Raw genomic sequence first — 24,604 nt, 5'->3', positions numbered from 1 at the left:
TTGTTTTCATATGCTTGCATTAGGCTTTTGGGATGACTTATATGAACAAAAATTGGGTTTGAGGAGTATCATTAGTAATAGAAAAAAAGAAATATTGGAACACTCACTTAAAAAGGCAATCCAAGCGGCATTTAAAAAATACATATATTTTTGGGGGGTTTCAATGTGTGCAGCCTTTGATTACCTTTATTGAAAACTAAATACCTAAGCTGCTGATCGATCAGCAAAGATCCTGCTTCCCAGGGTTCACTAAATGGCTGCCTTCCAGATGCATCGCCATGGCAACACGGCGTCAAATGACACAGCGCGGTCATCTGACAAACGTGCCGCCATGGTAACATGTGTCAAATAACGCTGCAGGGGTCACATGACATGACGTCACATGACCGACGGTGTAATTTGACATTGGGTCACAGAGAAGGGGGGGGGGGCACGAGCGCTGGGGATGTCGCATTGGGGGGGGGGTGGGGGGCAGAACCAAAACTTTGCGCACCCCTGCTTTAGTCAGTCTAAGGGCTTGACCCCACTGCCTACTACAGCGTCCGCTGCACGCACGAGAGCCCTCCCCTCAATGGCGCCGGGCCCGCTGCGAGGGGGGGCCGCAGCGCTGAGGCGCGAGCTGCTCCTGCTCTCAATAGAATTGAGAGCAGGACTCGCGTCGAGCGATACGGCACGCCCCCGGCGGTTCAGCCAATGAGGGCGAACCTGCCGGGTGACGTCATGGCCGCGCCCCCATCACTCCCCCGCCACGCCCCCCCCGGTCTCTCTTCCTGCAGCTCCCTGCAGACCAGGTAATCGGCTGCATGCGCCGCCAATCTCGCGGCGCGCGTTGCAGCTGAGTTACCGGGGCCTTAGCCTAACTCAGCAGCTACAATGTATCCTTACATTACTAAGGAAACATTATCTATTATGATATTTTGCAGCTAAAACTGCTGGCAACAAATGATCACAAACAGGAAAGTGATGCAAATATCTTGCACTGCTGGGGAAGTGTGCTAAAGCCTGATCTCATCACATGGGCCAATACTGTACTTAGCCACCAGGGAAGGCACCACGGTTTCCTATACGACATTTAAAGCCGCCATTTTGTTAGCCCCAATAAGCCCTGCCAGAGCTGCTACCTGCAGAGATACAGACATCCCCCCCCATGGGCGTAAGTATCTCAGGAAGAAAGGGGTCTCCAGAGCTAAAATGAACATAGTTCAGCTCCGTACACCCCCTGCATCAATCCAATAACTAAAACATTATAATAAAGCAAACAATACAACCCGGAGTGCTGCTTTACCAGCCTTTGTAATTAGGACGTTCTTTTTAGTTCCCGGTGCTCCTGTTTTCTAAGGCAAGACCTGCTGTTGTCCTTAATGTGTCATCGAATATCCAGATAACGGAGAAGGAAGTGGGCACTTCCCATTTGTACCAAATTAATTTTATTACATCTTAATCTTATTCGGCCTTATTCAAGGACCTAACCGTGACAGTTAGGCTATATTTATTACCAAAAGGTCCGAGTCATATGCTTGAAAAGGGCTGCAAAGTATTTACTGCAAAAACCATGAATAAGATTATGACATAATACAATTAATTTGGTACAAATCCAAAGTGCCCACTTCCTTCACCGTTATCTGGATATTCAAAGCAAAATTAGTAAAACATGGCATGCATATGACACACCAGGTGTTCCCAGCACTCCAAATGAAAACAAGAAAGCTAATGCAGTTTTGAAATAATATTGTGTATTCACAGAAGAAACGACATGCTACAACAGTATGCAAATGCAAAAAAACAAGTAATGAGTGAATGCAGGAAGGGCAGGAGAGGTGGTGAGGGAATGGGGGTGTGATATCCCTAGCAAAGTGAGGGTAGGCTAGGGAAATCCCTGATGGGGAAGGATGTTTGTGCAGGAAGATGCGGGGGCATGTAAGACTGTTTGCATTTACTTGCCTTCATAATTGTGTGTTCCTCTTCACTTGTTGATTTTAAGATTAGGAGGATTGAGTTGTGAGGGAGTTGGGAAGTATCATAGTCCCCCTTTGTGGAGGCTATGGTAATGGGCCTGTAGAAGGGGTTCATAACCCCGAAACATTGCCCCCCGCAATCTTCCTGCACAAACATCCTTCACTGTCAGGTGTTTCCCTACCCTATCACACCCTCATTCCCTCACCACCCCTCCTGCCCTTCCTGCATTCACTCATTACATGTTTTTTTGCATTTGCATATTGTTCTAGCATGCCGTTTCGTCTGTGAATACACAATATTATTTCAAAGCTTCATTAGCTTTCTTGTTTTCATTTGGAGTGCTGGGAACACCTGGTTTGTTCTATAGTTTATTTAGGAGAGATTAGGGGTCTCTTCCCAGTTCCCGCGCACACCTACAACGTACATACATCGGTACTTCAGCTCCACGTATGGTAGTACGGTAGTGCGGTCTATACAACATACTTTCTGTATAGCATACATATGATGGAGTCACCAAAGATATTTATATTCATAGGAAAAAGTTTACTATGCCAACTACAAGCGCCATCTCTGTTGAACGATATTTTTAAATTATCCAGGTTTTGTTTTTAAGCAAAGATGTGATATTCAATATGCGGCAAAATGTGTCAATCTGGAAATGTTTTTTTTTCTTTTAAATAGAGGAAATTAGAGTTTTAAAGTGTCGTTTTATTTAGCAACATATGCTCTAGTTACAATAAAATGATAGCACTCAACCGTGTAGATAATTTTTCACATTTCTTTCTTAATTCAATAATCGTGAATATATTATTCGTTTAAACTCAAGGCCCAAATGCATGGCTCTGATATTAAAACAACAATTAGCACAAAATATGCAATGCATACTGTCTTTATGGTAGGATTTGTAACATTGTAGATGAGGTTCAAAAAAGACATGCGCCCATCAAGTTCCACCTATGATAAATGTAGACGACAGATACTCTATCCTATATCAGTACTTACAGTATATTGACCCAGAGGAAGGCAAACAAAAAACTCCAGTGAAATATCATCTAATGATATCTCATAGAGGGGAAAATAAATACCTTCTTGACTCCAAATATTGACAACATAAATATTTCACCTGAGGAAGTGAGATCCCCGAAACATTGTGTGTTTGCAACCTGCATATAAAACAGTTTATTATGCTATAATCTCTTGTATAAGACTTTATTAGAATAGTGCGGCAAGAAGATATCCAGCTCCATGTTTACGTATTTGGTATATCCCTTTATACCTTTCCTTTCTAAAAAGATGTCCAAATTTTTTTGAACATATCTATTGTATCTGCCATCACAGTCTTTGATGCAACACGTAACGCGTAAAACATGTTTTTACCTTAAAGAGAAAATAATGCTGAAGTGATTTCACAGTTGAATGATTAACGGTTTCAATTTTTCACAATGGAAGTGAAAAATAGTCAAAAAAGGAACACATTACATCAACATTTTTTATTTCTTTGGTAATTCTGGTATTGTTTCTCACATCCATGTAAGTGACCCAGTTTCACAAACGTTTATCTATAACTCCCTCTATCATTGCAAGGCATCAGGAGAGTCATATCTCAGTGTTTTCTAAGCTTCCAGCTTAGCAGCGCTTTGTAAACGTAGCCTCTAATGACTGCCAGCATTTTAAATAAAAGATAGTATACAACTGAAATTGCTTAGAAAAAATATAGGGCTCGCTATGTGATGGAACTCAGTTTCAAGCTGGGTTTTTTTTTGGGAGGGACTTTATGCATTTGAACTATAAAAACTCTTATTATAATTAATACTTGATCAAATAAGGTACTTCCTTCACCTACAGTATATTTACTTATAAAAGCCTGTAGTCACAGACTCCAACACATGGCACATGAAAATAGCTACACTTCTGTTATTTTATCAGGATGCAATATAGGAGCTTCCAAGCAAATGAAAACACATATCTTGTGTGTTTCACCGATTTATTTATTTGTATATATTTAATATGTACAAGATAAAAAAAAAAGCATGATAAAAGCGTGATAAAATATTTATGTTAGATCAGCTTTCTATTTGACTAGTAATAAGTAGGTTAGCAGTTGGCAACTGATCTAAATTACCGAAGGTCCTGACTGAGCTTTCCACCAATGGGTACAAGAGACAGGCACACTGCTCTTACAGACTGTCAGAAATAGGTATAATAAATATGCCTAGTTTTCATTATGTACAGAATCCAAACAAATGATACTGTATCTGACAAATAGGTAAACTTGAAGGGTATGCAATTTAGACTCAAGAGATTTTACTATGACAATGGATGAAAAGTCATCTTTTGAAGGCAGAAAAAGACAGACATACAGCAGCACACACTACTATATACTGTATATATGGAGCCACAGAAGAGGCTAGTGTACAAAATAAAGGAAATTGGTGTTGGTAAACATATTTGGACTTGGATTGAAAACCGGTTGAAAAATAGGCAACAGAGAGTTGTCATAAATTCAACCTTTTTAGGTTGGGCTAAAGTTGTAAGCGGAGTATTTCAAGGTTCGGTACTGGGACCCCTGCTTTTTAACTTGTTTATTATTGACCTTGAGGTTGGCATAGAGAGCAAAGTCTCCATATTTGCCGACAACACTAAATGATGTAATTTAGTAAAATCAGACCAGGATGTAATTTCTCTACAGAAGGACTTGGATAAACAGTCTGGACAGGTAAATGGCAAAGGAGATTTAATACGGATAAATGGCAGGTTTAGCATTTGGGAAGCAAGTATAAGCATGCTATATACAAAATAAATGGGACAAAAAAATGTAGGAGTGCATGTAGGCAGCAGACTTAACAATTGTGCTCAATGTCAGGCAGTAGTTGCAAAGGCTAATATGATATTATTATTAATACTGTATAACTATTATTATTAATAAAATAGGATGTGGATGTGTCTTCAGTGTAATTTTCCTTAAATACAGAGTACAGGTTTAGCCACCACTCCTTAAAAAATACATTATGAAACTGAAAAATGTGCAGAGAGGAGCCAACAAATTCATAGAGGGGATGAAAGGCATGTAAGAGGGGTTATGATAACTATGTACACATATGTTCAGGGTCAATGCAAGGAACATTCGATGGAACTTTTTAGTCCAAGGACAGTACAAATGAGGCAGGGTCTTCCTTTGATATTGGGGGAAAGGAGATTTTACCAGCAGCAATAGCCAGGGTTATTTTCAATAAGAACAGACATACACACAATGTTTTCTGATTTAGCTTGCCCCGTAAGGAGGATACGGAGCAGCAGGAGAGGTCTATATCAAAATATAAGATTGTGGAGACCCTGGGATTAGGGCATGCTCGTTTGCTTTCTTTTCAATAAGGTCAGTTATATTGGAATATACTACTGATGGAGATTGACATGGCACATACAAGAGATGCCTACAATAAAATCTTAGATATCTGTTTAGAAAGGAAATGTGTACTGTACATAGATATACTACATAAGAACAGTGATACAAGGAGAAAGCTGATTAGTTGAATTAGAAATTAATTTATTGTTTCCCCTCATGAAACATAATTGATATTGTTTCACTTGGGTTTTTATTTGCTTCCCTCTGGATCAACATAAATAAAAATGATAGAATGAGTACCTCAGTCAACTGCATTTAACATAGGTTGGACTCCATGGACATATGCATTTTTCAATGCTCATCCACTAACTAACTATGTAACTGTAAACAATGCTGAAGGGCATTTGTCACACCATAAGGTCTAGATAAACAGTACCACACTGCACAACATCTTCTGGGACACTGAGTATAGTAAATCTACATATAGTGATAATTAATCACCTCCTTCTTTGAATCTAATAAACCTGCTATGCAAGTTACAGTATATTGTTTTGACATTTTGAGATGTGACACATATTTTACTAGCAATACTATTCCAAGCTCCCCATCACAGTGATACACATGTGTAGTACATATCACATAAATAAACCAGGTCTTAAATACTGTAGGATGTTAAAGGTTTTCTACATTTTATTCTGGTGTAACATTGTACAGACTCCTTAGCATGTCCTCTGTAAAGGGATGGGAAGGACTAATTTAAAAGCCTAACAATTAATCTTTTTGATTCAAACACAAGATTTTTGTGGAGTCTGGTAGATGGCTTTTGCAGCCGGCTGATCATATCTCATTACTTTTATCACTGAAATAAGAAAGAGAAAAATGAATAGTGAAACTGTAGCCCTGCCCTTGACAGTACATAATCTGAATCCATCAATCTACCCCATTGATTGTGGATTACTTTTAACTCATTTGTTTTCTGTGGAGCCTGCAAAAGCGATTTGCTACAGACCCGTTCTGGTGCTGAAGAAGCCCTTACTGACCCGGTGAGGTTCAGTTGTCAACACAAATATTAATCATGTGCATATTTAAAGTACTGTATACAAAATAGAGTTAGTACTTCCGGTTACTTCTGGAGTACCACCAAAAAGGAGGAAAACTAAAGGGAATCATAGCAATTACAAATAAATATTCAGCACCGTTTTTCTAATATGCATTTAATCAATTAACAGTAAAACTAGAAAGAACACCTCCAAAAAACCTAATATATATAATCCAGTCATTTTGAAATGCTATAGTATAAAAAAGGAAAATAAATTATTCATAAAACGTACAAAAATGCAAACAATATGTTTTTCAGAGTATATCTCCTAATTGTCACTGTAAGTCAAATAAAAACGCTAAAAATGTACATATCTTATACTATATTAGTGAAAGCACTGTATGTTTGCCTGCCTGCCTGGATGTCCGGTGTCCCTAGGGGAAATCTCATTGGTCCCTTGGCCCGCCCGCCCCCGCACACCTCTCATTGGCCTGAGGCGGAGTGACGGGCCAAAGGACACACAGGGACACACACACACAGGGACACACACACACAGGGACACACACACACAGGGACACACACACAGGGACACAAACACACACAGGGACACACACACACACACACACAGGGGGACACACACACACACAGGGGGACACACACACACACAGGGACACAGGGACACACACACACACAGTGACAGACACACACACACACACACACACACACACACACGTGTGTAGGGGGGTGTTACCTACATTAGCGGAGCTCACAGTGTTAGCAGCACCCGCGCGCACCTCCTCCTCTCCCCGTGTCTCCCGCGCTTTCACCCCGCCCCCCCTCCCCCGGCGCCGCTACAGTCAGCGGGACACACACACTATTATTACCCCTTCAGCGCCCCCCCCCACCCAGTGTCAGCGGCCGTGCGAGACCCCCCTCTATATCTCCCACCTCTCCCCCCCCCACACATATACATGCCCCCCCCTCCCCGGCGCTACAACTCACCCCTCCCCGGCGGGGGAACAGCCAGTGGCCAGGCAGGCTGCCTCGCGGCGCCGAGTACCCAAGATGGCGGCGCCCGGGACACAGCGGGGGAGCGGCCACAACACGCTGCCTCCCGCCTCAGATCCACGTGGGACCTGCCGGATGGGTGAGTGAGCGGCCTTCACCCCCCTTCACCTCTCCTCCACCCCCCCTTCACCTCCCCTCCACCCCCCCTCCCCTCCAGTGTCAGTGTCTCCCCGATACCCCCCCCCCCCCCCGGCGCCGCTACAGTCAGCGGGGGAGCGTGTGAGCGCCCGGGACACAGCGGGGGAGCGGCCACAACACGCTGCCTCCCGCCTCAGATCCACGTGGGACCTGCCGGACGGGTGAGTGAGCGGCCTTCACCTCCCCTCACCCACCCCTCACCCCCGATCACCTCCCCTCACCTCCCCTCACTCCACTTCTCCCTTCCACCCCCCTTCACCTCCCCATTTATCCCCCCCCCCTCCACACCTCCCCTCCACCCCCCCCCATCACCCCCCTTCCCCCCCCCTCCGCTCCCCTTTCCACCCCCCCCTCCGCTCCTCTTCCCCCCCCTCCACCTCTTTTTCCCCTTTCCCCTCCCACCCCCTCCCACACTTCCACCCCCTCCTCTAACCCTTCCCCCCCCCTCCTCTAACCCTTCCCCCCCCCCCTCCTCTAACCCTTCCCCCCCCTCCTCTAACCCTTCCCCCCCCTCCTCTAACCCTTCCCCCTCCTCCACCCCTTGCCCCCCTCCTCCACCCCTTGCCCCCCTCTTCCACCCCTTGCCCCCCTTCTCCACCCCTTGCCCCCCTCCTCCACCCCTTGCCCCCCTCCTCCACCCCTTGCCCCCCTCCACCACCCCCTCCTCCTCTTCCCGCCGCCCTTCGCCTTCATGCCCGCCTTACCGCCTCCCAACCCCCGCCTCTGCCTTTCACCCGCCCTTACTCCGGCCGCCTCTGCCTTTCACCCACCGCCTCACAGCCGCTGCACGCACTCAACAGACACCCGCCACACTCGACACATACCTGCCGCCACACACACCTGCTGCCTCCCGCCCCTACGCACCGACATCACTGACCCACCGCCTCACACCCTAGCAGGACCCCCACTCACAGACAGCACTCACAACCCACGCGCCAGCCGCTGCCGCCTCACACCCTTGCAGGACCCCCACTCACAGACAGCACTCACAACCCACGCGCCACCCGCCGCCTCACACCCTAGCAGGACCCCCACTCACAGACAGCACTCACAACCCACGCACCACCCGCTGCCTCACACCCTAGCAGGACCCCCACTCGCAGACAGCACTCACAACCCACGCGCCACCCGCCGCCTCACACCCTAGCAGGACACACGACTCAGATTTTTACATCACTTATGGCACCAAAATATACATTGTACTGTGATGTGGTTACAATAAACCATTTTTATACAACATCGTATTACATTTTCTTCCATCTTTCTTTTCAATATTATTATCCAACCTTTACAACAAACAGTCACCTTTTGTTCCACGATTTATAAATAATACTACCTATTACGCATTTACATCCCGGGCAACGCCGGGTCTCTCAGCTAGTCATGAATAAAACGTATAGTATCTTGCACTGGCCACTTGGATGAGTATTAACTCATAGCGTTATATATGAAAGGGTGCATTGCCACACTCAGAACCACTGCTTGTTGATTCTGCAGAACTTGTCACTGCAGCAGTGCAGAACAAGCGTCGATAAAGACAATAGCGTAAGAAATAGCAACTGAATAAAACAGCTGTTCACTATCATTCTTACGAACAAAGTTTATTTCTCCTTCAATTTGGGTAGCAGCTGTGATTCCTAGAACAAAAGAAGTCGTTCATTTGTAATGCCCATAGTGAACTATGAAACTATGAAAACACTATCATTTTTACGGCACAATGCATTCAGTTGAGTTTCCTTTACAATACAAGTATAAGATTGAGTATGCATAAGAACCTTTCACATAATTATGCATATCGGTAATTCATATTAATAGGCATGCTGAGGAAATCTGAGACGCGTCATTTGTAGTCACTTAGGAATGTTTGAACACAGGGGGTCATTTAAAGATCACTGTGCTGTCACATTACTAAGTAGGTTTGGCCTGTGCATTCTTACTCATTGTGTGCTGTTTAATGATGCCGTTTTGCAACAATCTTACCATGTTTCTCCGCAGCAACGGTTAGTTATTTTGCACGGTATGCTTTTCCATACTGTATATACATTTTTTCACTATATTTTTGTCTACTTTTAAAACAAGATTTTTGTTTAGATTTCAATGCATCCTAATGATTTTCATAACAATCTATTGATTTTTTGCAATATTCCCATGGCTTCCTAAAGTTCATTCTTTATAAAGAAAGAATACTTTTTAAGTACCCTCATTCACAGATCTCTACCAGTTACCTCTTATCGGAATCTGGGATTCTTGCACATTCTGATCCTACTCTATCCCTTCATAGTAATCTGATCATAGACATGCATATTGTACATCAGGGCTGCGGAAACTGGGGGGGCGTGACATTTTCTGGGAGGGGCGCGGCCCTTACAGAGGCCCTGCGCTTTTCCCCAGATCATTTAAATAATGCCGGGGGAGCACGCGAGGCCTCTGTATGTTCCCTTACCTTGACTACGGCGGCTTCTGATGATTATAACGTCAGAAAACGCCGGAGGAAAGGTAAGGAGGGGCGCGAGCAGGGGGGAGAGCAGGCAGGGGGGGCGCAGACAAAAAACATTTGTGCACCCCTGCTGTCCATGACTTTCAAAGTGGGATAGCACAGCAGAGTTGCACGTGAGTTCACACATTTTAGGGTGGTCCTAAATTCTTCTTTTGTTTTTTTGTCACCCAAGGAGGTGAAGTGCCAATAACAGAAGAATATTCCTTTTTGGAGTTTAAGTTCTGATGTATATTCCTGACCACGCAGCTGTGCTTTCAAGAAAGAAAGCTTTTTATGCTGGAAAAAATTTCCAGTTGGTGTGAAGTTGAAATAGAAGTGAATTTATTCAGCATGACTGTAACACCCGAGGTTATATGATCACAAAGCTGTTGTATTCTGTGAAGCCTCAAGTTGCAGTATTATCACCTCAATGCAGCAGAGGTGATAGGGGAATTGAGTTAATTTGAGTTCATATAAATGGTTGCTTTATCTATTTAAATCCCCAAAGGATTACCTTTATTGACTAAAAGTGATCCTATGACTTTCTTGTCGTGAACTGTGGAGCCTATTTGAAAAGCATGAAATCCTTATTTATTGCAAGAATTTGAAAGTCAAAAGATAAATGTCACTCAAAAAAATGAACATGTCCCAGGTATCTAACATTTAATAAGTAACAGCTGTAATAACAGTCACTGAGCCATACATACTCTATATCATGTCATTAGTTCACTTTTAATAAGCCTTCTATCTGCTGGCCCTTTTTTATAAGGGCCAATGGGAGAAAAGCAAATATATCATGCACTGAACATCTGCGACTGTGCTTTCAAATATAGCTATCAGGGTTCATATGTGTGCAGTGTCCAGGCCATAAACCATAGCAAACAATAAAAAACCCATTCAATATTACAGTATCTTAAAACGTAGAGGCTTCTAAACACTTTTGACATTTTTAACTGTTAAGAAAAATGTCATACATTCATATGGTGACTGTCTATTTTACAAAAAATCTCCCCGCTGCTCTAAAACATAGTTAAAGTCAGTAACTTAAACATTTTGGAAATAGCTCCCTCATAAAATGTGACAAAATATTTATTGGTCTCTTCTCCACACTGAATCTACTGATATTGCTTGTTTGCAGTTAACCTTTGATCTGAAGAGCTCGCTGCACATTGCTCTGCAATTTATTACTCGCCATTCTTTCAATAAATACAGTAGGTGAGCAGAGGAAAGGCATCTGCCATCAGGCTCAACAATATTAGATAACATGCTGTATCTTTGTCATATTTTATACTTAGCATTTCTACTGCTCAAGTTATGCTGTATATGCATGTATAATGTTTACACATCATCATCATCATTTACTTTTTAAGTAAAAACACGCCTCCCTTAAGGTGGCACTGCAATACTTAATCAATTTAAGAGCATCTAATGTCAGTAAAGGCACCGTTGTTTGCTCTTATTTTGCGACCTTCTGAGGATCTACCCCTAGGTTCCTCGGTTTCAAAGCCAGCTTTCTTTCTTCTCATATACTCTTCCAGCTCAAGAGCAGAACAAAAGGGCTAAAACGCTCTCTGTGCTCCACTCCTCTGTGGTTCCATTGATAGAGTAAACTAAGCAAACCACACTGTTTAACTGTTTAACAAACCCACTTACCGTTGTTTAGGGCTGCTCTACATGACAGTTTCTGTGTGCAAATGTGATTAACTGCACATTTACAGGCAAATTGCCTAATAATTGACACACTGCTACTAAAGGTGCAGTCCTGATAGTATTAGTACTTCTATTTTTTATTTATTTTGTGATGTCAAAATACAGAGATCTATTTTTGTTTGTTTTTTGGGGGGGGGGGATAGAGCAGCATGACTTCCTTATTGTCTAAAGCAGGGGGGCGCAAACTTTTTTCCCTGGGCCCCCCTGCCAGCGGTCACCTTACCCCCGCGCCCCACACTCACCCCCACTTACCCCGGCTCTGGCGTCATGACATCACGTTGCCATAGCAACGTGACATCACATGACTTTGCGGCGTCATTTGACGCCGCATTGCCATGGTGCTGCGTTTGGAGCCAAGGTAAGTAAAGGTTTATAGAGGCCCTGCAGCTCCCCCAGCACTTAATTTAAGTGCCCTCACGGAGCCTCTGTAAACCACGTGCCACCCCACAGGCAGTCTCGCGACCTTCCTCCCCCCCCCAGTTTGCGCACCGCTGGTCTAGAGAATACACGTAGATTGTAAGCTCTTCACAGCCGGGACTCCCTTCCCTAATGTTACTTTCATGTCTGAAGTGCTTTTTCTCACTATGTGTTCTAATATAATGTCATCTGTATTACTGCTGTGAAGCGCTATGTAACTGAATGGCGCTATATAAATAAAGATATACATGCTAAGGGTTACCATTTGCTTGTACTTTGTGGAACGTCAAACCCACCCACTGGAATGTTAATGAGCCAAGAGGACAAAGAACTTTGTATTCGCAGCTGCATTCGATCTGAACCACTTCAGTGCACATCTGTGTCGACCCAAAGGCAGACAGCCTTTGGCACAGCCGAATGGCAGCTAAAGGGTGTGAGCACTTTATGCTGTTCGCTGATGTTTGGTGATGTTAAAGCTTCTCTATTTTAATCTGAAACTCACCAGCCCCTTTATCCCTTGTACCCAATTTTCCAACACTATCTGTCCATGAAATTTCTGTGAATTGACTGTATAACCTCTGTTCGTTTAGTGTAACAATGTATTGTTATAACTCTGTGCCCAGGACATACTTGAAAACGAGAGGTAACTCTCAATGTATTACTTCCTGGTAGAAAGGGGGGGGGCAAGCACACCAACAAGCAGAGCGAAAAGGTAACTGCAAAATAATAATTTAATGACTGATAGTCAAACGCATCCAACGTTTCATCAGGTGCTGATGAAGGTGCTTACACTGAAGCGTTGGATGCGTTTGACTATCACAGTCATGAAATAATTATTTTGTGGTAACCTTTTTGCATTGCTTTTTGGTGTGCTCGCCCCCCCCCCCCCCCCCTTCTTGCTTACTACGCTTTTTCCTTGACTAGGTTTTTGCCTGTAGCACCCATTCTATTTTGTTTCATTTTCCCCCATCCTCTTTTTTACTTGTGACACTGCAATTTGCCCTGTCCTGAACCCTCTTTGTGCTTTACTTCCTGGTAAAACATTTTTTATAAAGAAATAATACTAAAAACACAAAATAGGTAGGGCTAACCTGATGAACAGCGTGATATAAATGTGATAAGTGATAGATATGTGATGATAACAATTATATGGATGAATGCTTAATTTAAAGTGAATCAAAACACAATAATTGCATGTGATAACTTTATAACCACACAAATCACTATAAATGGGTAGATAAAGAGTTCAAACCAGTCCCAATGATGTGAAAAGTGGATAGAGATGACAGATGAACAGAAGTTCAGACCAAGAACCTGAAGATAGATGGAGACTCCAATGCAGCTTTAAAAACCCATTTTCCCTGATGAAGTCACGCACATGGCAAAATGCATAGGGACGTGCACAGACATTCTACCAGCTGACTCGGGAGCAGCTACACGGAGTGAGGCTGGACATTTTCTCAGTTCCCATGGATTTTACCAAACGGAGCCTCCTCATAGTGGATTCAACACTGCTCTGATTTTCCTACTATGGCAAAAGAGACTAGTTGCTGATATTCCCTTGCTAACCTGCATGTGATCCGCGAGCAGGGCATCTGTTGCTGTAGAGTTGAAAACTCTGCCATGAGATATGTTACCTTCCCCTTGTGAGTGCAAGTCCTGTAGCTTTTTTATTAAATTGTTTTATATTTAGTAACGCTATACATCCTGCGCATTTCTTTTTTTAAGATATACATATGTAGCAGGGTACCCTCCCTTGCCTCCTCCCTGGCAGTGGTCCAATATACGGAGGCTGAGGCCCGAGACCTGGTTATGGCTTTATACACCGGCTATGGTTCTAAAGACGATGCTGTGGAAGTCATGGCCAAATTTCTTGACCTTAAGCAAAATGACGGGGAAGATATGTCCGCGTTCATCCGGTGCTTGCACTTAACACTATAGACACTAGTATCAAAGGGGGTTATTGAATTGTCAACACTAGTTAGCCACCGCCTCACACAGTTGCTGCGGGGATCCTTACCCATGCATCCCATTGCCATTATGCTCCGATGTACTCTCTCCACAGGGCATCCTCCTAAGTTTGATGAACTGATGTACCATGTGCACGACCAGGGAGTATCCCTGTAGTTCCATAAGCCTAAAAAGAACTGGGCATCCAAGCGTTGGGAAGATACCGGCAGCTCTATCCGGGGAACCCCACGGAGGTAACGACTCCGGAGCCCTCACGGACGCCACCCTGACCACCAGCGAGGGTGGCTCGTGACCTGGCCAATCCCCGACCGTACATCTCACTGTTATGAGTGCGGGGAAGAGGGACACATGTGGAGGGAGTGCCCTCAGAAGGTAACCCCCAAAGCAGCCGCGCTAACCTTTGCAACCAACCCTAAAGTACAGTCACCCCGCGAGAGGAAGAGCCCGATACCTGCCTGCTCCAGGAAAGAGGCCCGAGCCGACCTCTCAAGCCGCATCGGCCCCACCTCATGGGACCAGAAGAGAGGCTGGAAGGTGGTATCGGAGGTAAAGGAATGGAAGTCTGTGTTTCCTCCTGGTTTGCTGTGTCCATACAAAACATCTCCCTACACCCTGTACAGCTGAACTACAATCAGGAGCTGGGGAAAATATATCCCATGACGGATGTGAAACCCTGGGCTCACATGAATGCTGTAGCAGTACCGGATGGTGACCTTGCACTACAGTTTGTCTTCGGAGACACCCCCCTACCGGCCGAATGGAAGAAGCGCCTGCAAGAAAAGCTGAGGGAGCGGGAAGAAGTTTTCTCAACCCGGGAAATGCATGTGTGATGTACTAAAAATGCCCAACATACTGTCAGACTGAGCGATACTACCCCCTTCCGTGAACGATCACGGTCAATTGCTCCATGGGACGTGGACGACGTCTGCAATAGTCTACAAGAAATTAAAGTTGCTTGTATTATAACTGAATCCCGCAGTCGCTACGTCTCACCCATCGTAGTGGTATGGAAGAAGAATGGTTCCGTACGGCTGTGTGTGGACTACCGAACACTAAACCGCCGGACTATCCCCGACCAGTACACCTTACCTCGAATCGAAGTGATCCTAGGCGCATTGTCTGGCTTCAGTGGTTCAGCATGTTGGATCTGTGGTCTGGGTACTACCAGCTCCCCATGAGCCCCAAAGATCAAGAAAAAACAGCATTCATCTGCCCACTTGGATTCTAGCAGTTCACTCAAATGCCTCAAGGCATATGCGAAGCCCCAGCCACATTCCAGCGATTGATGGAAAGTATCCTGGGTGACTTGAACCCCGAAATTCTTAGTCTACTTGGACGACATCATAGTGTTTGGACAGACCCTGGAAGAACTCCCTATGCCCAAGCCTTCCCCACTAAAGACCAAAAGGCATTCACGGTGGTTAAGGTATTGTGGGAGAAATATTTCATTCATTACGGACAACTGAATCGTATGAACTCGGACCAGGGCCGTGACTTCAAGAGTAGGTTATAAAGGAGCTGCTGAAGTTGCTTGACGTTGAGAAATCCCGCACAACCCCCTACCACCTGGAGGGTGATGCCTTGTCTGAACGGTTCAATCGAATCCTGCTGGACATGCTGGGCACTTTGAAAGACTCTGAGAAGGTGAGTTGGAGCTGGAGCATGTACGTGGAGCATCTGGTGCATGCCTATAGTGCACCCGCCATGAGTCCACGGGATTCTCACCATATTGTATGATGTTCGATAGAGAAGCTAGGCTACCGGTGGACATGAGATAGGGAATCTCCACTGATGGAGTGCTCAAACGACTGAAAATCAGCCTGCAAAGAGCGTATCAGCCAGCCGAAGGGACCACTGTTAAGCTGAACCATAATAACAAACAAAGATATGACTGCAAGGTACGTTACCGGGAGCTTTGGCCTGGAGACAAGGTCCTTCTGAGAAATCTGGGAGTGCCAGGGAAACATAAACAGACTGACCAATGTAGAGATAGCCTGTTTGAGGTGGATTCACAACTACCTGGGATTACGGTGTACCACATAAAGGATTCTGAAGGACAGATAAAAGTTTGGCACTGGAACCATCTACTGCCCATTCCGCAAGACAGTGAGCCTGATTAATCAGGATAAACCTCTCCGACCAAGAAAATGAAGAAGACCTTTCAGGGTTACTAAACGTACCAACTCCCAAATTGAGGAGTCAAAGAACCCTGCACCCCCCAATTAGATTGGCTTATAATTCAATAGGGCAACCCCACTATGGGTCTCAGCAGACGTCTAGGGACAGATTTGCATCCATTATGTCTGTCTTGACGGAACTATATCATGCCATTTAAGTTATGCTGTAAAAAAATTGAGTTGTATTGTTCAGGCAACTGTATATTTTCGATTATATAAGTGTTGTGTTATGAGCACTGCGTGATTATGTTTTCTCATGCGGCGACAATGAAGTTTTTGCCAGGTGGAGAGTGCAGCAGTGTACCCTCCCTAGCCTCCTCCCTGGTAGTGGTCCCATTGCGTGGGAGGGTTTAGAGGCTGTGTCAGCCATGTTGTGGTTGGCACAGTCACATGTATATGGACTGTGTAAGGCAGCGGCCATCTTGCGGTTGGTGCTGCCGGAAGAGGAGAACCTGTCGTTCAGGAAATCCTCTGCGAACTAGAGGTGGTGTGTTTAGTCCTGAAAGAGCCGACGAAGGGAGAGGTAGTGTCCGGTGAGCTTGTCAAGCCTGCTGGACTAGGCCAGACCCATTCCCCGTAGGCCCCATGTAGTTTCGCCTACATGGCAGTGGATGTATTGGAGGGCTGGCCATAGTAAGGGACTTGCCACTTAGTATACGACGACACAGCGGAGCAGACGGAACTGCAGCAGAGGATTCCCCAGGCCTGGTGGAATCGCTCACGCTGTGCTACCAGATGTAAGGCAAGAAGGGGATTATGTTGGAGACCCTGCATCGTGGGAGCACACTTGCTGTCTGTCTACACACCCCATGGTGTACTCACATAGCCAGGAAGGTACCACCACATGCACCAACACCACACCGGGAGGGTAGCGCTGCCCTCACATATATCTGGGTGGGACTCTTTGGACGGACCATTGGGTTTTAAGTGCCCAGGGCACCCTCAGTACTTTGGGGGACGGTTATTGTGATTGTGTATACTGTATTGCTGTGACTGTGGGATCATAGTAAATAGGTTGTATATACTTTGTTGTGATTGTGGTTATTGGAGGTATACCAAATAGGTATACTGGTTCCCGTGAGCAGCTATCCCGTCAACGCACGGATCCTCACGGGTGGAGGCGCTGCACCAGCCACCCCAGGCTCCCCAAGCGCGAAAGGCTTAAGCCTCTTGTGAGCCTAACAGGTAGCACCAATACACCCATAACACGTATAGCTCCTTGAGGAGGAGGGAAGGGGTGTCACACATACAGTACCTACATTTACAGTAATTGTGTTGCTGTCTACTGCGTTCTCTAAAGATAAACTAAAATAACATACAGTAGGATGCTGAATTTGTTAGGTACCTTATGTCACAAATATAGATTGCATTTTTTTTGCTAAGGACTGTCTATGAGTACAAATATGTTTTAGACGTTGGTGTTCTAACATATGTCTGTGGATAGCATCACATGGTGCCTGGAACACTTCCTTCCATTGTGGCTCTCAGGAGGGAGGGGAGGGTTTCAAAACACTGATAGGCACCAGGAAGGAACAATTCATATTTTCTCACTTACAATTATAAATAAACGTTCTCACTGGATGTATATAGCAATTTTGCATAGTATATTAGGTTGAAAATATATAAGTCCGTCAAATGTAGCCTTTGTTGCATTCTAGTTGGGCATCCGATACTGAGATTTATAGTTTTGTCGATCACAATGACTGAAAAGCACATTTTAATAAATGTTTCAATATATTACAATATTCAGAAAATGTATTCATAATGACCTCAAGCGAAAGTTTGTACTTGAAAGCTAGAAACCAATATAATCAGAAATCCTTTTTATAAGAGTGAGTAGCTGATGGTCAAACACTTACATTAGATCATCAGAAAATGGGGTAGTTAGTACTTCACCCCACAAGAGATTCATGATCTGTTATAGTAGGTAAATGTAAGCAGCTGGCAGATACCTATTTTTTAGGCTCTAAAGGCTTCAAATAAAATAAAAAATAATGATAAATATTTATCAAATCTACACTTCAAAAGCACAACATGCTTGTTAGTAGATAAACCTGCAAAACTAGATAGCTGGTGCATTCTAGAATTTATTTGGAAAATTGTATTGTTTCCATCTTAAAATCAAAGTCAAACAGCACGCAATAAATATGTACTCACCCGCCTGGTTCGTGGTAATGCTCACTGCAGCAAAGTGTCTTGTAAGGATAGTCTGGTCAGAGACACCATTTAGTGCTTCAATCTCAAATGTATAGTTGGTATGAGCTAGTAGATCCATTACTGTCACAGTGGTATTGGTTAGCCCATTCTGTTGTGGGGTAAATCTCAAATTACCCTTGCAAGAGTCACAAAACTTGATGCTCGCACCACATTTTTTGCAAATAACATTGAAGGTGATATCTTTTCGACCTCCTGTGTCCAGCGGCCAACTCCAGTCCAGTATAACTGATGTCTCATTGATATTGGAGATAAGGTTTCTTGGTGCAGAGGGAGGTCCTAGCAGGATAAATAATATTACACAATAAAGGATAGAGCTAATTATGGCTGAAGTATAACCAGTAATATTACAACAATAGCCGTGATATGCATGAGGATTGATGCAAAAAAAGGACAACAAATGACTACTGTATTCGCAAGGTGAGGTTGGAGAATTGTATGCTTATGAGGACTTGAGAATGATTAATGTATAGGGAGTACAAGGTGAGCTTCTTCTGTTTATGTAAAATACCAGCACAAAAACAGAATATTTCAAGTCAAGCTACTGTATACTTTGTAGAATCAACAACAATTAAAAGGTGAAAGTGAAGAAAATCTTAAATATTACATTATATATGGCAGAGAAATGTATCTTGTCCATTTATATAGATGGAAATGTACTGTATCAACACCTCTTGTTTGTGACACCCTTTTGTACTAACAGCATTTTGAATTGGCCACTGTTTGGGTGCCAGCCTTCTGTAACCCAATGAAGGGAAAGGTTAGCTCCTGAAAGCTTGTTAATTCAAAATTGTGTTCGTCCATTAAAAAGGTATCACAAACAATGGAGGTGTTGATGCAATTCATAGAGGACTTACAAAGCTCGGATAGTGCTTATCTGATACCCATTATCTGAGTTTTGAGAATCCCTCCCCCCATATATTTATTAGACTAAATGCAGCTACAATAGAAAACGGAATCAAGCACCATTTCAATTGACAAAATAGGATAGTGGTAATGATGAACTAAGCATGCTGTAAAGCAGTAAATGTACATACTTGTGCATGCCATGGATGGAGGATCTTTGTCTGCTCGATAGTAATTTTTCTCACAGTTGCAGTGTGTTGCTCCATCTTCCTGAGTAGAACTGTGTGGGGGGCATTTGGCACATTTGAGGTTTCCAGTAAATGCTTTGTAAAATCCTGGTCTGCACGCTGAAAGGAAATTGAAAGGTAGATGTATTTAGTGGGTTTTGTGCCAAGGGAATTGTGAAGCACAATTGATACAAACAACAGCATTTTCATATTGCCCCTTTTTGTGTCAATGGACCATGGTAGTTTGCCATTTGGGTGGTGTGAATAGAACAAGTTACAGAGCAGATACATTATACATATTGTAATAGAATGTATGAAATTCTGCATCATTGTGCATCACTGACACCTTTAACCACCCCCCCAAAAAAACTCAGCGGGTTTGAAGTGTTGCAAACCCTCGTTAACAATCGTTGTCAACTAGTCTGAGAAACATTTTCTTACGAGTGATGCAAATACAAGTAGAAAATGATGCAGTGCATCAAAAAAATTATTTGTCCAGATACATGCTACTGTATAACAGAACTTGTAATGATAGTTTAATAATGTATAACATGTAACATCCCTGGTTTGCCTGGGATTAACAAATATATTAATCATTATTTCTTTCTCATTAAGCAATAACTAATTGTATCATTTTATTTATTATTTAATTTAAAAAAAAAAAATACAAACTACATGTATCACAGGAAATAAAGATACAATACAAGGAAAGGAGCACCAGATTTTAGAACAACCACTGGGATAATAGAATACTTTCCCTTGAGAGCCTTAAACAACTTTCCACACATTACGCTAGTGAACTATTTAAAAAGACAATATAGCTCTTGATATGATGATAACATTGGCTGTAGGCAGTAAGAGCAAACAATAGGGCGAAGTTCACATAAGAAACCACCTTGCCTTTGTAGTGTAGAATAAGAGCCATATATTTTAAAATAGGCAATAGCAGAGCTCATCAGAAGGGGTTTGAGGATCTCAGGACAAGGGTACAAATATAGTATGTATGTATGTATGTATGTATGTATGTATGTATGTATGTATGTATGTATGTACGTCTGTCTGTCTTTATTTATATAGCTCTATTAATGTACATAGCGCTTCACAGCAGTAATACACGTGACAATCATATTGATAATTGTGACAGAGTGATGGTGCAGGAAAAAGGCGCTAAACACTGTTTGTGCTCACTAAATACTAAAGTGACATATAACCAATCCAATCAATTATTGTGAGAGTGATTTATACAAAATAATACATTTGCCAAATGGCGTGTGAATAAAAATAAAATGTTGCAACTCCCTGCTCGAACCCTCTGGTGGGGACTGTCTTCACTGCTCCCCAGAAAGTAGAAACGTTTATCTTGCAACCCAGGGGGAGCATACGGAAAAAACAACAGAAAACAGCAATCTCAGTGCAGGTGTATCGGTATAAGTGAATAATTTCACAGAAATCTTGGCTCTTGAGTGTAGCCTACTTACTAGATGTAAGTGGTGTAGGGGCAACAATTGGTATCTTTAGAAATACGGTCTTCTGTATCTAGGCTTTGATGCACTCCACTCCATTCCGCTTTCTACCCCATATTCCTCATGTAGCTTTTTTAATTATTTTAATTATTTCAATCATTGTTATCATTGTAGTCATTACCAATGGGTATTAGAAATATGTATTCGGATATTCTCTCTATGTACACCTAATCAAGTCACATTCTAATGAATACCAACATTTTTTTAAATGATGTGAACTGATCTGTTCCCACTAACTACCTAAACCCATGATCAATTAAGGGTCAGGTTTTTTCAATCATGTTTGACATAAATATACTCTCAGTGGGAGGGGGCATCATACTCCTGACGAAGCCATACACTCTTTGTGGAGAAATGCGTAGAGGAGTGCCACACAGAGGAGGAGAGAACGCGAGCGAGCGCCGATCCCAGAAGCCCTACCGGAAGTGACGTCACACTCTGGAGACCACAGGGGAACCGAGCTGTTGCAGTGCAGTGAGTGACTACGTAGCATCCAGCTACAAGCGGGGGAGTTGTTATAACGCACCAAACGGAGGCGGCGGGGTGAGCGACGGCGGTACCATATCCTCTCTTCCTTCACTGATATTGTGATACATGCTGTTTTAAAATTATTTTATTGTAAGTGCGCATTTTTACCACGAATATAAATACCTACCTTTATACCATTGATCTGCACCATGGATAGGTCCTTTTGTCTTTACATTTAATCATCACACTGAATACCTGGCGTGGAGTGCATCAAAGCCTAGATACAGGAGACCGTATTTCTAAAGATACCAATTGTTGCCCCTACACCACTTACATCTAGTAAGTAGGCCACACTCAAGAGCCAAGATTTCTGTGAAATTATTCACTTATACCGATACACCTGCACTGAGATTGCTGTTTTATGTTGTTTTTTCCGCATGCTCCCCCTGGGTTGCAAGATAAACAATCATATAGATAACAAATAATATAAATAACACATAAAGGTGAGAAGTGCTTCAGACATGAAGCGCTTACAATCTAATTGGTTGGTAGGAAGGACGTACAGAGATAGTAGGAGGGCGTTCTGGTAAGTGTGTCTGCAAGGGGCCAAAGTTTATGTATGCGGTGTATAGAATAATTTACTGGTTCTGAAGGTACAATCCCCTAAATTAAACTAACAAGAGTGATATGTTTAATTGGTTGAAAGTAAGTAACTGATGGCTTTTTAAAATCAATTAGACAAGTATAAGTAATGGGCATTGCTCTATTCCTAAGGTCAAGCAGCACTAAAATACAAATTATGATCAGAGAGAAGTGCGAAGGATCATCGGGCCAGCAGAGAGAGAGAAAGGGATATGTAAGCCACAGATTATGTTGTGTGTGTGACTGGAATTATTTTTGTGGTTAAAGGGACAGTCTTAAAGCTGCAGTTCAGTCAATATCCTGCATGTGTGTTTTTTTTTTTTAATAAATCAGTTCTCTAGTAAGAAAAAATACTTTTTGCATTTTCTGTTTTAAAAAACAACAACTTAGAAAGACCAATTTTCTTGTATTCTATTTTAACAAGCATGCTTGTTCCTATAGCAACGATTTACATTCCCCATATTTAAAGATGTCGCCAAACTTTGCCGATCAATAGACGGAGAACGAATTGACCGGCAGCTAGGCAGTTCTTTAGGTAATTAGAGCTTGCCCACATGAAACTATTGAAGTATAAAAATAAAAAAAAATAAAAAAAAGACTGAACTGCAGCTTTAAATAGTGGGTTAAAATCAATGTAAAAAAATGAATTTATTTTTTAATATCCCAATAGGGATCCAAGATTTTAAAACCCTCCAATATATGTTTACCATGAAAACGGTCAAATAAAGAGTTGTTAGAAATACCTGTACAGTACTTTCAGGTTTTTTTAGTCTTTTTTTATTTTTTTAAGACGGCTACTTTTAACATATTAAATATAAAGTACCACTGCTTTTAGTTCACTTAGAGCACAGGTGGCCAACCCCAGTCCACAAAAGCTATCAACGGAACAGGTTTTCAGGATATCCCTGCTTCAATCAAACCACCTGTGCTGAAGCAGGTATATCCTGAAAACCTGACCTGTTGGTAGCTCTTGAGGACTGCAGTTGGCCACCCCTGACTTAGAGGGGAACTGCTGCCCATTTACAGTTATTGTCAAAACATTTACGGAGAACATGTTGGATGAAGAGAGACCTAATAAAAAGATATGACCTGCTAATGAAGTACTAATTATATTTGGACAATTGCAAAAGGACGAACACAGATGAACAGCCTTCCATAGGAATTGCTTTGCAACCTGAGCTCAGCGTAACTCATTCTAGTGTTCTGCCTATTTGAAAGAATCTTAATATAGAGACATGGAGGGAAAACAACTGTTACCCAACCTAGCAGATGACTTGCAAATTACCCATTTATGTATTTAATTGGCTGAACTGTGGTGTTGGTCATGTGTTTTTAACATATCGTCACCATTGTATATTCTGTTGTCATTTTAATGTTTGATGTCAGGCAAAGTTCAAAACAAATTCCACAAATATCAACATAGCAAACTTTACTTCAACATTTTGGTCAACACGGCAGGCGTCTTTAAACGCCTACTTGATGGTACAAAAAACGATCGATTGGTTCTCCCGTGATCGATCAGCAAAGACCCTGCTTCCTAGGGTTCACTAAATGTCTGCCTTTCTGTTTCAATCAATTCTTCAGTCAGGATAACTCAGCAACTACAATGTATTCTTATATTACTAAGGTAACATTATCTATTGTTACAGTTTGCAACTCAAACTGCTGGGAATATTGGCAACAAATTATCACAAACAGGAAAGTGTTGCAAAAATCTTGCACTGCTGGGGAAGTAGGCTAAAGCCTGCTATAGAAATCAAAGGATGCTCAGTATATTTCAACTCATTACAAATAGCATTGAGTGGAAAAAAAAAAATGCAGTAAGTATTATCTAATACTATAGAACTGATTTTATTAAAAAAAAAAATGTAGGCTAACGCATGAATTGCTCCTTTCATAAAACCTTTTCAATGATACCGAGGAACTACACTATGATGTAAAGATGTAATGCCCTCACAAAATTAATGGTGATTAGCTTTTCTTAGAAGTGACAAATGCAGCTACCAAAGTGAGACTTTCTGTGCTACACATTCAGGCTACAATTATTTTTAAGACAAGGTTAGGCGGCTTATTAGTTATATTGCATTGGCTAATGTTCCAAAAATATTATCACCTTTAATTATCTTTCCAATGCTTCTTTACTTTCCTATATAATAAATGGTAGTTTTATTTTATATTTTTCTCTTTTACTGACATGTCTTTGTTTTTTTAAATCAGATAGATAGATAACCTTTGGCATTACAAAAAAGAAAATAACACCAAATATGATCTATACTACACAATCTAAGTCATCCTGTTATTTATAGGTATGTTTCCAAAAGACAAGCTCATCTTAATGTCTTATAGGTAGGTATATATGCAGTTAAAAAAGCACCCACCAATTTGCAGA

The 24,604-nt window shown here is 42.5% G+C and overlaps 1 protein-coding gene across 2 annotated transcripts in view; it reads right to left on the bottom strand.

The window, feature by feature from the left end:
* Nucleotides 1–24,604, bottom strand: part of EPHA3 (EPH receptor A3) — a 276,157-nt gene that overhangs the window by 67,555 nt on the left and 183,998 nt on the right. For both annotated transcript variants that reach the window (XM_075594016.1, XM_075594015.1), the window contains exons 4-5: nucleotides 19,547–19,702; nucleotides 18,453–18,788 (exon numbers count right to left, since the gene is read on the bottom strand). In XM_075594016.1, coding sequence (XP_075450131.1) covers nucleotides 18,453–18,788; nucleotides 19,547–19,702 — 492 coding nt within the window. The remainder of the gene's footprint in view (nucleotides 1–18,452; nucleotides 18,789–19,546; nucleotides 19,703–24,604) is intronic.

This window comes from Ascaphus truei, chromosome 3 (assembly GCF_040206685.1).
Source record: "Ascaphus truei isolate aAscTru1 chromosome 3, aAscTru1.hap1, whole genome shotgun sequence".
NCBI lineage: Eukaryota > Metazoa > Chordata > Amphibia > Anura > Ascaphidae > Ascaphus > Ascaphus truei.
Note: the sequence above shows the minus strand (reverse complement) of the source record. Positions and strands in the feature narration are given on the sequence as shown.